Genomic DNA, 12,450 nt, shown 5'->3' on the forward strand with positions numbered 1-12,450 from the left:
AGAAATGGGATCTTCACAAGCCAAATATGGATACAGATGAATTATTAACTGACCACAGAGAAACAACAATATCTCCCAGTCCGGAAGCGGACTCTAACATATTATATACGAAAATTGCCTTTCTCTACAAGACGGAGTCAATCATCTTGGCAGAATCCCACAATCCCATCAGTAACACCCGTTTTTTCACAAGATTTCAGAAATAATTAGTCTTTACTTTATTTTTAGTAATAAGATTAGAATCAATTTAGATTAGGAAACAAAATCAATTTTGATTTAATTAGAATTTATTTGTTTCATTTATTATATGGAGTCTTTTATGTAGTTTTAAATTGTTTCTTTCATTTAGAAATTCTGTTCTTATTAGGATTAGGCTTTGTTTTTCTATTTAAGAAGAATGATTGTAAACATCATGAATAAGATCATTTTTATCAATAAAATTCTCTTTTTTATTACTTTTGGATTAGAGGTTGTCTCTTCGCGGATTTGAAAATTGTTCTCTGTGGATTCAGAGAACACACCAAGATGGATTGTGAGGTTTATCACTTCCGCGTTGCGTTAGGATGAGCAATAACTCCATAAAGCATGGGCAACAACTCCTCATAATAATCCATGATACTTTTGTGATATTTTACCGACAAATGAGGCTAAACACACATAGTGCAAGATATGAGATTGAAAATAGGTCCATATCCATGCATATATCATGTGTTCATCATTGTCAAGGTGGGTTTGGCATGTTACTGTCTACCGTGATTCACATGATGCAAAATTGGAAATAAGAAATATAATAGAAATGGTTTATAATGTGTAGCGACGACAGTAGACCCATTATATTTCACAAGAGTTTGAACTATGTATAGGTTAATTTACACAATGACAGAGTTCTAGTGACACAGACGAAGCGCAAAACACTCAAAGATGGAGGTACCCGCTTCGTACTGAAAGTCATGGACAAGGTATTGACCAATTGCGATGTCAACAAGGTTCCACCTTTGGTTACTTGAATTATATCAGTTACACAACCCTTTTGTAGAAGATGGCTCCTCTAATTGTTGCACCAAGGCGAGGGAAATCACAGCTTTCAGTGAGATTTCCGCACTAAATCGACTTCAAATGAATGATACTAGTGAGTACGTAAGAGATGTGGCTGTCAAATTTATGGAGGTAGTATCATCTGCACTTGGAATTCTTGTCGATTTTCCATTCATCGAAAGTTGTTGTCGAGGAACTGAGCCATTGCGAGTCCGTTGTGCTGCTCTAAGAATGGCGGAGCTGTTTGCTATGAGGATCGGATGCGCATTGTTGCCACATCTTACACCTCTAATTGAACTTATAATTGAGTTCGATCTCCTTCACAAGGATTTAAAGGTTGTGGGAATCACAGCTTTACGTACGTCTCGCTGCTCTTGCTAAAGCTGTGAAGCCCTGTGGAAACGAGGACTTCGAGATTTTTTTTTTAAATTTTTAATTTTTTTGGGGGAGATAACTTGTTTTTAGACTTATGTATCTCTAGTAACTTTTCTACTGTAAACTGTTTCTATTGAAAAGCAACTAAAACAACTCTATCACTAGTAGAAAAACGACCAACCTAGACGGAAATTTCCATCTAGGTTGGTCTACAATCCGTCTAGGTTGGATCATTTAGACGGAAATCCGTCTAGGTAGATTGGTTTATTCTGTTTCCGTCTAGTTTGGATCAAACTAGACGGATTTCCGTCTAAATTGATCAATCTAGACGGAAACCAACCTAGACGGAAGTTATATTTCCGTCTAGATTGTTAACCTAGACGGAAATCCGTCTACGTTAACAACCTAGACGGGAAACCGTCTAGGTTGACAACCTAAAAGGGTTAACTCTTTTAGCTTAACGTCACATGCGGAACGGACTTGAACAATCCGCATGCTAGCCCGACTCAAACGGTAGTCGGTAAAGGCTCATCAAACCCGTTAATGGCTGAGGGTTTGCCAAAAATCCTATAAATACGAGAGTCACTGACGCATCAGCTCCATTAGTTGGTCTCGTGAAAAATTCAACGTACGACGTTCGAAACCCTAAGGTCAACGCCGGTCAACGCGTGATCCTAGGTCAACGCCAGTCAACGCGTTGCGAGAAAAAATTCAACGTACGACGTTCAAAACCCTAAGGTCAACGCCGGACAACGCGTGACCCTAGGTCAACGCCTATCAATGCGTTAAAATGAAAGAACTAACACTCCGAAGAGTACATGAGTATAAACTGCTCCTCAATCCTCCAACAGTGCATGAGGTTAAACTGCTTCTTAAATACTCCAATAAGGTATATGAGTATAAACTGTTCCCTAATTTTTTGAGAAGTTCCTGGAGAGTGTTTTTCTTAAGGATAACTCAACAATACGACGCCATAGTCACCTGGATATGTAGCTCCGAGTCAATCTTGTCAAGCAAATATGCAGAGATACGTGCGACAAATGGCATAGCCTGGAACCGAGGCGGGGCTGCTCTCATGGATGTAAATGGTGTGGAGGATGCTGTGGATGACCTCATGCTTACGCCGGGTGAAGCTCCAACACCATGCAGAGGATATCTCCCTCTCCTATGTTTAGGGAGAAATAAATATTAAATTTTAATCTCGAATTCAATAATGATAAAAAAATATAAATAGGAATGTAGTATTCAAATTGATTCAAATTTTCTACATCCATACCTATTATGACCCATCAAATGCTGTGTGAGAGTAATGTTGTCCTCTGCAGAAAGCATGTGAGGGTCCGGCTCAGATTGTTCCTCCTGCTGCGACATATACACAGTTGCAGCCTCCTTTGATGCAGCCTCAAATCCCTCCTAAAGCACAAATATATAATTATTTCATGGTAAAGACAATGTTATTTGTGTTCTCATTTCCTCATAATATTAACAACAAAATAGAGTTAATAATACTACTCAAGATATGTATAACTCTCACCACCAACTCGAGATTTGCCTTGATCTTATCTCGATTCTTCTCATCACCCCTATATCTATCACGGAAAATGCCATACGCCGCTTTCGCCCTCAAGTGTATTGGCATTAATGATTTTCCCTGTCATATTATATATTATCACACTCATAATCATACTAATCATTAAATTCATCAAAACTTTAGACGGAAATCTACCGTATCCTGACAATAAACATCCTTCAGATTGGCATAGGAGTGTGAGCCCAAGTGGTGGTCATGCAGCTTCTTTCTTCTATTTTCTGACTCCTTCGTGGATTTATTCTTTTTTAAAAGAAAAAAATTAGCAAATATGCAATAAATTAATATCTTAAAAGTATAAAGTAATTTTCATGAAACTAACCTTGGAGACATCGCTGTCCCAATACATGAGGAGAGCTGTGAAATGAACCTCGTCAACTCGGGCGTCGAGGTTTAAAAACCTCTGCCAGTCCTCCTCATACCTGTCATAGGTTTCATGTTTGATCTCATGCCTCCATTGTTTAAGAACTGCTTCAACCTTGACATGCGGTGGTCCACGGATAAACCCCGGCGCAGGAAACAACCCACGCAAGTGAGCGACCGCAAAACAGGAGCTCGTGATTTGTTCGACAAACAAGGAAATAAAGTTGTAATTTTTCATTTCTTTTTATTTGATTTTCGTTGTAACCGGATCTTATAAAAAGACCGGATCTTTGTAATCGATAAACTATTACAAGAGTGTACAATAGAATCAATGATGAAAGCTATAATTTTTCCCGCGAACACTCCATAACAAGACTTCTCCTTCCCTTTGGACTTCTCCTTGGATGGCAATCCGGCCCATTGTTCATCTTCAATCAGATCGGGGTGCACCCAGAGGATCTCACCGTTTGGGGCTGTGTATGGGACAAGTCCTTTTTGGCATTGTCCGTGCGGGTCATCATTCACCGTTTTCATCCCGACTTTGGTGACGTGTTTTGGCTCGAACCAAGTTGTAGGCACCGATCCAAAACTGATTGACACTGCGTTTGCCCCCACATTCTTGGCTGGTTTCGGGGTTATGACCCCTACGTCGATTAACGCCTGGATCTTGTCCTTGAGGTGGTAGCATGGTCTCGTAGGGTGGTGGACCGCCCTGTGGTACGCGCAGTACTTTGGATCCGTCACCTTGCTGGCTCCCTCTTGATCCATGATCGCCGGCAGCTGGATTTTGTTGTTCTCCAACAAGTATTTGAAGATGCCGGGAACTTCATCATCCTTGAAGGAGTAGACTTTGGGAAACCTCGGCTCCGAAGACTTTTGTTTCTGAGGTCGTTGCTGCCAATGCGGCTGGGATTGTTGTGGCGCTCGTTGCTGCTGTTGTTGCTGAGGTTGCAATTGAAAAGTTTGGTTAGCATCAACAACATTAGCATGAGCTTTACCTTTTCCTTTTTGGTTGAAGTTCTGTTTCGGAGGATTTGTTGTCGGTTGGCCTCTCTCCACCTTTTTTCTCCTGAGGAATCGCTCAGCTTGCTCTCCTCGGACTTTCAGATCCTTCCATGTCTTGGATGGTGCTGTGCCCATTGCTTCCAACATGTCCAGCGAAAGGTTGTTGTGGCAGGTCTGGAGGATGAATTCCTCGGTGATCGGGTCCCGACAATTCATCGCCTTGTTCCGGAACCTTTTGACGAAGGTGTCGACTAACTCCCCGTCTTTCTGCTTCTCGTCGAGCAATGACCCAATAGAGATCTCGGTGTCGTCATCGAAGAAATTTGTAAGGAACTTAGTCTCCATATTGTCCCAGCTGTTTATGCTTCCTGGCTTGAGGCGGCGATACCAATCGAAAGCGGCTCCGCGAAGAGTGCCAACGAATGACCGCACCATTAGAGGCTCATTACCAGAGATGACTCCCAAGTGCGATTTGAAGTAAATCAAATGCTGAGTGGGTGAACCCATCCCATTAAACGACGTGAAGTTAATTAGACTGAACTTCGCCGTTCTTGATCTTCAGGTTTTCGCCGGTTTCTTCGCCAGCATTCTCATTACCACCCCCTGCGTTGACGGGAGGATCATTGGTGTTACGAGCATTTGTATCCTCATCTTCCACATTAATCGGGTTACGATGATTCTGCTCGCCTTGTTGGTTCGCCAATGCTTGGATCTGTTGGTCATGCATTTCTCTCATCTGCTGCATGGCCATCTCCATCTCAAATTTGAAACTTTCTTTCTGCTTAGCCAAAGCGTCTTCAAGCATCTTGGCCATCTGCTCCGCACTTATCATCAGGGCCTCGCGGGGTTGTCCCTCGCTGGATACTGTATTATCTGATGCCACCGCGGAGCCGGCATCAGATTCTTCATCTGCGGTGGCATCAGATTCTTCATCTTCTGAAGGGCGTCTTGTCCGAACCCTACCATAGGTTGCTCGCTCGATGGTTCCGGACTGCAGACGGGTTCTAGGCCGGGAGGCTCTCAGAATCGACTCAAAATCCTCCCGTGCCGATGTCCCTTTACTGGTCATGTTGGTGGTGACCCTCGGAAATTCTCCGTCTTCAATCATTCTTCTTCTTCGTTGAAAACGCCTAGGCCTGGGTTTTGGCGCCTCCGCACTGAGTCTTTCAAAAACTGAAACTCTTTCGGGGACCGCCTTAATGCAGTTACATTCGGACAATACCGCCCGAATGAGTTTGGAACAGGGGCATTGAATTTCCTATTCTCGGGGACTCCTCTTCCTGGTTCTATTCGTACCCCCAGCACGATAGTACAACTCGTCATTTTGACAGTCAGAGTAACCTATCGTGTGCGGGCACGCCTTCTCAGGTACAACACAATCATTATCAGATGATAATGTTTCCATCTGAGGTTGACTTGCCTTCTTTGGGCTTTCAAAGGTTACCCGCCTCAAAACATGCCTTTTTGGGCGTGAATTTTCGGCGTGATCTTGGACTTCAATGCGCAAATTGGTGCGCGCAGCTGCCTTGAGGTCTTTGTCATGCTGGAGGTGATGGCGACCCCCAGTATGTTGAGTCGTTCTGGGCTTCTTCATCGGGCCCAAACGCTCGTGAATTGGAGCTTTGCCTCTCACGTCAGGAATTGGACCGAGGCGCTCCAAAATTGGTTTCTTCTTGCGGGATGACTCTGCATGATCTCCCGGAGAAGTTATTGGGATTGACGGCGACTTTGGTTGACTCGCCGGAGTTTGACCTTCCTTAGAAGGCTGCACTGGTTGCCGCCACTTCAGACTTCGGCTTCCAGACTTGGCGGGTTGGTGGTGGCTTCTTCGTCACCTCCTTTTGCAGTCTTCTACAGGCTTCTTCAGCTTTGGCCCGTACTTGCGCCGATAATGTGCGGCGCTTGCAGATACGCTCCTCCAGCGTCGTACGGTTCCGTTTGACCCGGACCCACTCCATCGTTGATGGTGTCTGAGTTCGAATCCGTTATATGGTTGGATGACTCGTTGACTCCTCAACCCGTTGGCTTGATTCCGCACACGAGTGGATTCATGCCGTTGTTCGCGTGCGGTTCGTCAACTTCGTAGCCTTGTTAATCCGCTTCGTTGCGTGTCACTTGGCTTCGCCGGTTTTTTGATAATAATCCGGAGGTTTTCCTTCAGGAGTGAGAGACATCCGGATCGGTGTTCGTCTTCCCTTCCCGAAGTTCAGGCCCTGTTTCTCATTAAAATTATACCCCATTCGTTTCATTAAGTATTTAGAATTGGGTTCATGGTAATGGAATTGGGGGACCCCATCGTCTTCTTCCGAACTTTCACGTTGGAGTGGTTCGGGTTTGACTTTACCAAAACAGATCGGCTTCTGCCCTCTCCTTTTGGATGGGACTTTGAAGAAAGCCTTCTGTGCGTCCTCCACTTCTTCATCCGAAGCGAAAGATGACTGGATTGGTAAGGTGAGTGACGCCTCGGTGCACAGTACGTGCCATGGGTTGGTACCTGCACTAGAATCATTCTCTATTTGTTTATTGTTAAGAGAGACATCAGACAAGTACGCTAAAATGAAATCTTCATTAATGCACCACTCGCCCCCACTCGGTACATCATTATTACTCTCACCCTGACCCATTACATCAAAGTTTAACTCCCAAGGACAATCTTCATCGGGGTCTGGCTCGATGTCAGCTTCATTACCGCTGTCCACATCTTCTTTCTCTTGGGATTCCAAATAGAAGACGGAGTCGGTGTGGAAGTTTTCTACTCCTCGGAAGGGGTATTTCTCTGCGATCAAGGTTCTGACTTCGCCCTTGTCATTGGCGTACTTCATAACCTGATGCAAAGTAGATGGGACAATGCGGTTTGCATGTATCCATGGTCGTCCTAGCAAAAGGTTGTAGGACGTGTCCGCATCTATGATGTAGCATGCTACCTCAGACTTGAGATCTCCGATCTGGCATCTGAGTTTAATCTTTCCCAGGGGTCGGGTACTGTTTGCATTGAACCCGAAAATAGTAGTCTGGGTGGTGTGCAGCCGGTGCATGGGAATCCCTAGGACCTGCATGACCCTGTAGGGCATGATGCTAAGCGCTGAGCCCGGGTCAACTTGAACACGACTGATTTCGGAGGATCCGATATATCCTGTGTAGTACAGTGGTCGGTCATGTTCATGTTTGACCTGCATGTCTTCTTGCGTGAACGATATGCAGGGTAGACTTCTCGCCGCTTGCAGACATTGCAGACAAGTTTGATCATCAGAGGCTTCGGGAGCCGGGGTGACTTGGGTGATGAAGCTCTCTGTATTCTTCAGGGCTTCAATCAGAGCTTCCTTGGTAGTTTTGGATAACCTTAGGAGCTCATATAAAGTAATCCTGGCCGGTATGTTGGCCAGCTGCGCCATGACGTTGAATTGGAAGGGAGCGCTCGACTCTCCGGATTCTTGGTGGAGATTTTTGTTGAATCGGAGCTCCTTCTATTTTCCTTTGTCAACTGGCTTTTTCGGGGCAGAACCCCTAGCGTCTTGGGGCTGTTCTTCAGCTTCTGGAGCGTTCTGGCCGTAATCCCTCAAGTAAGCTTTTCCTGACCGAGTGCCAGGATTGCCTTCTGGGTATGCTGCTAGGACAATCCTCTCCTCTTCTGAATCGGTAAGAGGTTTGAGGTGGTCATCATTTTCAGTAATGGAGGGGCTAATCATGTTAGAAGACTTAGCCTTGCCTCCCCTCTTTCCAGACGAGGTGCTCGTCCACTGTTGATCTCCTAGCAGGTCAGGGTGGACCCACATGATTTCCCCTTTTGGGGTAGTGAGGGGCACCAACCCCCTGTCTTTCTGACTATGCGGGTCAGTATTCTTCAAACGCATTTCTCCCTTACGAATGGGGACGACGCCATTCGCCATTACCACCGAGGGAAGTCACCGAATTGGACCGCTATCATGTTAGTTGATACGGTCTTCTGCTCCGGCTTCAAGGTGAGTACATTAGCATTCACCAAATTCTGCAAGATGTCTTTGAAGACATAGCACTTTTTGGTAGGATGTCCAAGGAATCTGTGATAACGACAATAGTTGGGGTCATCCACTTTCCCTGCTTCATCCGGCTTCCTGATCTCAGGCAATTGCAGCTTGTTGTTCTTTCGAAGCAATTGGAATAAGGTATCCACATGCTCCTCTTTGAACGAATACTGCTTGGGCGCTCTTTGCTGATTTGGTGCCTTGCCTTGCTTATTCGGTGGTGGTACCCGCGTGTAATCGGCTGCCAGAGTCTCCTTTTCCTTAGACCGCTGGGCATTTTGCTGATTGCGTTGCTGTTGCGGCTTGGGTTGTGGCATTTCTTCAGCTTTGACTCGCGCCACTATCTCTTCAGCTTGTTCTCCTTGTGACACTAGTTGTCTCCAGGAACGACATTCTGCCACCCCCATTTGAGCAAGGAGCTGGGTCTGCAGGTTATGCCTGCAAGTTTCAACCAGAGTTGATTGGGTCATACCTGAGGGGCATCGTAATGCCATGCTGCGGAATCTCTCCACATAGGCCTTGTGGACTCTCCTTTCCTTTGTTTAGTGGCGAGAAGAGTTGGGACTGAGACCTCCGTATCGTCCTCAAAGAACCTGGCCAAGAATAGCCTTTCCAGGTCTACCCATTTCTGGATAGATCCAGCAGGCAGCTTCATGAACCATTCGAAAGCGACACCTTTAAGAGTGCCGATAAACAAGCGCGTCAGGATGGCGTCATCTGCTACCACATCCCCAGTTTGGGACTTGAAGTAGTAAATGTGCTGATTTGGCGATCCTGTACCATCGAACGGTTGTAAGGTAGGGGCCTTAAACTTCGGTGGGTAGGGAGCTGTATCCCACTCAGCAGGGTAAGGCCGCACTACTCCCTCTTCGCGGAGCTCGCTTCTGTTGGCGATTGCGTTAAGGCGAGCTTCCAGCTCATCCACCTTAGTAGATTGAGGGTGCAGTTCTTTCTCGATCTCCCTCTCACCCTCGGAAGAGGATCCCAGGTTGTGAGTCTCACGGTCTGAATATTCATGCAGTTTTTGTTTTCCCTTTGAAGTTGTTCTCCGGGAAGACTCAGGTTTGTGGCCTTTTTCAGCAAGAAGCTGAGCCAACATATCCTTCAATTGGAGAAGTATCTCCTGTTGCGCCTGGAGCATGACATGATGTTCGTCCACTCTTTTGGCGATGTCTTCGTGATTCCCTGACATGTAAGCGGAGACCTCGCGTGCTCCAACAGAGCTTGAAGATTGAGATTCGGCTATTGCCGAATGCTCCTCACTTGTTGTAATGCCTTTGGCTAACTTTTGATAGTCAACCGGGCGAATAGCTCCTGTCCGAGTCCGAGTATTCTGATATACTCCTTCGAACTGGTCACAAATGGAGATGGAACCCCCTGCCCTTGGGTAGGTGAGATTGGTTCTTGTCGAACGTGGATTTTGAAGCCACACTGACTTTTTTGAACCTGACGGACCTCTTGAAGATCGCGTTCTTGAAGGATAACGCGAGGGTCGCGTTTAGCTTTGGAGACGTTAGGCTGAGGCCTACGTTTAAATGATGAAACTGACCCCTGAGGGTCATGTTTTGGTTGAACGCACCCCTGAGGGTCGCGTTTAGATTGAACGCGCCCCTGGGGGTCGCGTTTAAGTTGAACGCTCCCCTGAGGGTCGCGTTTGAGTTGAACGCTCCCCTGAGGGTCGCGTTTAAGTGGTGAAACAGACTCTTGAGAGTCATGTTCTATTGGAACGCGCCCCTGGGGGTCGCGTTTGGTTTTGGCAGCTCCGCTCTGAGGGCTGCGTTTTGAAGTAACAACGCGCCATTCAGGGTCGCGTTTCAGCTGTATAAGCCGAGGCTCATAGTCGGGCTCATTGCCGCGAAGTGAACGTTCTCCTTTGGGAACGCTAGGCTCGGTTGGATTTTCAGAAATGCGGTCCTCACGTTGGTTCAGCATTCGGCTCTCACGTAAGTGTGCTCGTCGTATGGATCTTCTCCGTCGGTGAGCGGCGTTCTTTTTGGCTTGTTTCAAAGCCTTAGCAGCAACGTCGTTGACGTTCACAGGGCCCGTTTCCTCTAAAGGCCGTTTGTGGCCTGAAGAACGTCTTGTTGACGCGGATGTGGGATCTTCCGCCAGCAGAGCCAGTTTGAGTTCTTGGCCGAAGGAGAGGGCTTTCTTCGGCACTTCGACAACAGAATTGACCTTCTTGGAGGTCTCGCGGGCATCGTGCTTAGCCTTTATATACTTGTTTGATTATCATTGTTCTTAAGCTAGATTTTATATTTGAGTTTAGTTTATTTGATTTGATTTACTCATTGTTACACACACCCACTTTGAGCTTATTGTATTTGCATACATAGTATAATAGGGTTGTGTTTGTTGGGAAAATTGCAAAGAAGAGAATAAAGAAAATTGACTTGGATTCCTTTGATCTCGATTACAACTTGATTACAAAAGAGGAGAGAACGAATTTGATTCTCTCCTTTGTTTAAAACTGGGTTCTTCTCGGTAGCGATGGAATGCCTCCTTCGATTGCTCGCGTCGAAATTGCTCTCCGTTGACGATCCGACCGTCTTCTATCTCGTGGGAACGATGAACTTCTGTGGAAAGTTTTATAAGTAACTCTTCAACGAGTTTAAGAACTCTGAACGAGTTAGAACTCTGTGAATAGAGTTGTTAGAACCGAAAATTCGGTTAATGATCAAGCTGTTATTCTGTTGTTGAAGAATCCTCTCAGATTTGATCTTCTGAGTTTGATTCAAAAATCCTATCTCCAAGAATTTTGCTGCTGTAGCTAACCCTTCGTGTGGTTGAGATCCTTCCGAATTCCCAAACCCGTGCGGTTCAGAGATGAAAAATCCAACCAGCTAGCCCTTATCTGTTTGAGAACTGAAAAATTTCCAACCTAAGCGGTTTAGATCTCCAGAATCTAACCTGTGCGGTTCAGATGCTAAAAATCCAACCCCGGTTTTGGAGCCGTTCAACTCATGTTTGAACGAGTCAAACGCCCATTCTGGCGTTCAGAACCCAACTTCGTGTCTTAGGATTGAGACGCGAGGTTGGGTGTTAGCTGAACACCATTGAACGCGAGGGTCACTCGCGTTTAGCTTGTTGCCTGCTTGGAAACGCGGGGGTTAGTGTTGGTTGAACCCCTATGAACGCGAGGGTCGCTCACGTTTGGCTTGTGCCTTGGAGACGCGGGGGTTGCCTGCCTTTCCATATTTGACGCGAGGGTCGCTCACGTTTGGCTTGTGCCTTGGAGACGCGGGGGTTGCCTGCCTTTCCATATTTGTAATGCGGGGATGATATCCGCGTTTCAGAAGGAGCTTTTTGACTTGTAGCTTCTTCTGTGAAGCGTTGCGAGGACCGTTGTTCAGTAATCCTGGCTTTAGCTGTTGTAGGGTATGAAAGTTGTCAGATTGTAACTTTCACTGTAGAACGTGAAGACTGCTGAATAGAGTTTTCATCAGTTGTCGGAAGTGTCGTTGAATTGTAACTCTTCTCGATCTATGTGAAAAGTACTCTATTTGCCGCTTTCGATTGTCGACCCGAAAGCTATTTGATTATAGCTTTCGTTGTGAGAGCTTGACGGGAATCAACATCCATAGTGTCTTGAAGACGAATATTTGCCCACAGCTCTCTACCAAGCAACTCACCACCTAAGTCCAACCTTTTCTTTCTAAAATCATTACACTGCTCATCAGCATCTCCAATAGTTGCTAATAATACTATTCATGCTGTTGTCGCAGCCATCAAGATCAATCATCTCAGAAGTGAGGTCGTGTTTGTGGCGATTGTGGAGTTGCGGATGCAGTGATTGGGAAGTCGTGTGACCTCCATTGTCGGAGCTTATTTGGATCAGCTATCTATTGTGATTTTTAGACAGCCTACATGCCCGCCTCACCACCTCATCCCTGGTATTATGTAAGTGAATTTGATATGATTTATAAAATTTGATTGTCTTCTCTCATTCTATGTAATTAATGAGTTATTTTGTGAGTTAGTTGTTATGATTATGTTAGGTATTAATTGTTTGGTGTTCAGGGTGTTTGATCTTGGAATTTTTAATTTAGTTGTGGGAGGTTTCGTAAATTTCAGAGGTTTTTC

At 45.6% G+C, this 12,450-nt stretch overlaps 1 protein-coding gene across 1 annotated transcript; it reads right to left on the reverse strand.

Moving 5' to 3' along the window:
• Nucleotides 2,368–3,478, reverse strand: LOC109838686. Its single transcript, XM_020407108.1, has 5 exons — nt 3,321–3,478; nt 3,137–3,241; nt 2,945–3,061; nt 2,687–2,823; nt 2,368–2,575 (listed from the first exon to the last, which is right to left on the reverse strand). Exons 1-5 carry the CDS (start codon nt 3,345–3,347, stop codon nt 2,368–2,370), a joined length of 594 nt encoding a protein of 197 aa, XP_020262697.1. The 5' UTR covers nt 3,348–3,478.

This window comes from Asparagus officinalis, chromosome 4 (genome assembly GCF_001876935.1).
Source record: "Asparagus officinalis chromosome 4, Aspof.V1, whole genome shotgun sequence".
NCBI classification, from domain to species: domain Eukaryota; kingdom Viridiplantae; phylum Streptophyta; class Magnoliopsida; order Asparagales; family Asparagaceae; genus Asparagus; species Asparagus officinalis.

Bases quoted from the DNA above. Each gene is read 5' to 3' on its own strand.
- LOC109838686 (XM_020407108.1), bottom strand. From the start codon at position 3,347: ATGTATTGGGACAGCGATGTCTCCAAG. The intron at 3,242-3,320 runs GTTAGTTTCATG...CTTTTAAAAAAG, and splicing joins GGGACAGCGATGTCTCCAAG to AATAAATCCACGAAGGAGTC. The intron at 3,062-3,136 runs GTAGATTTCCGT...ATAATATGACAG, and splicing joins ATGTTTATTGTCAGGATACG to GGAAAATCATTAATGCCAAT.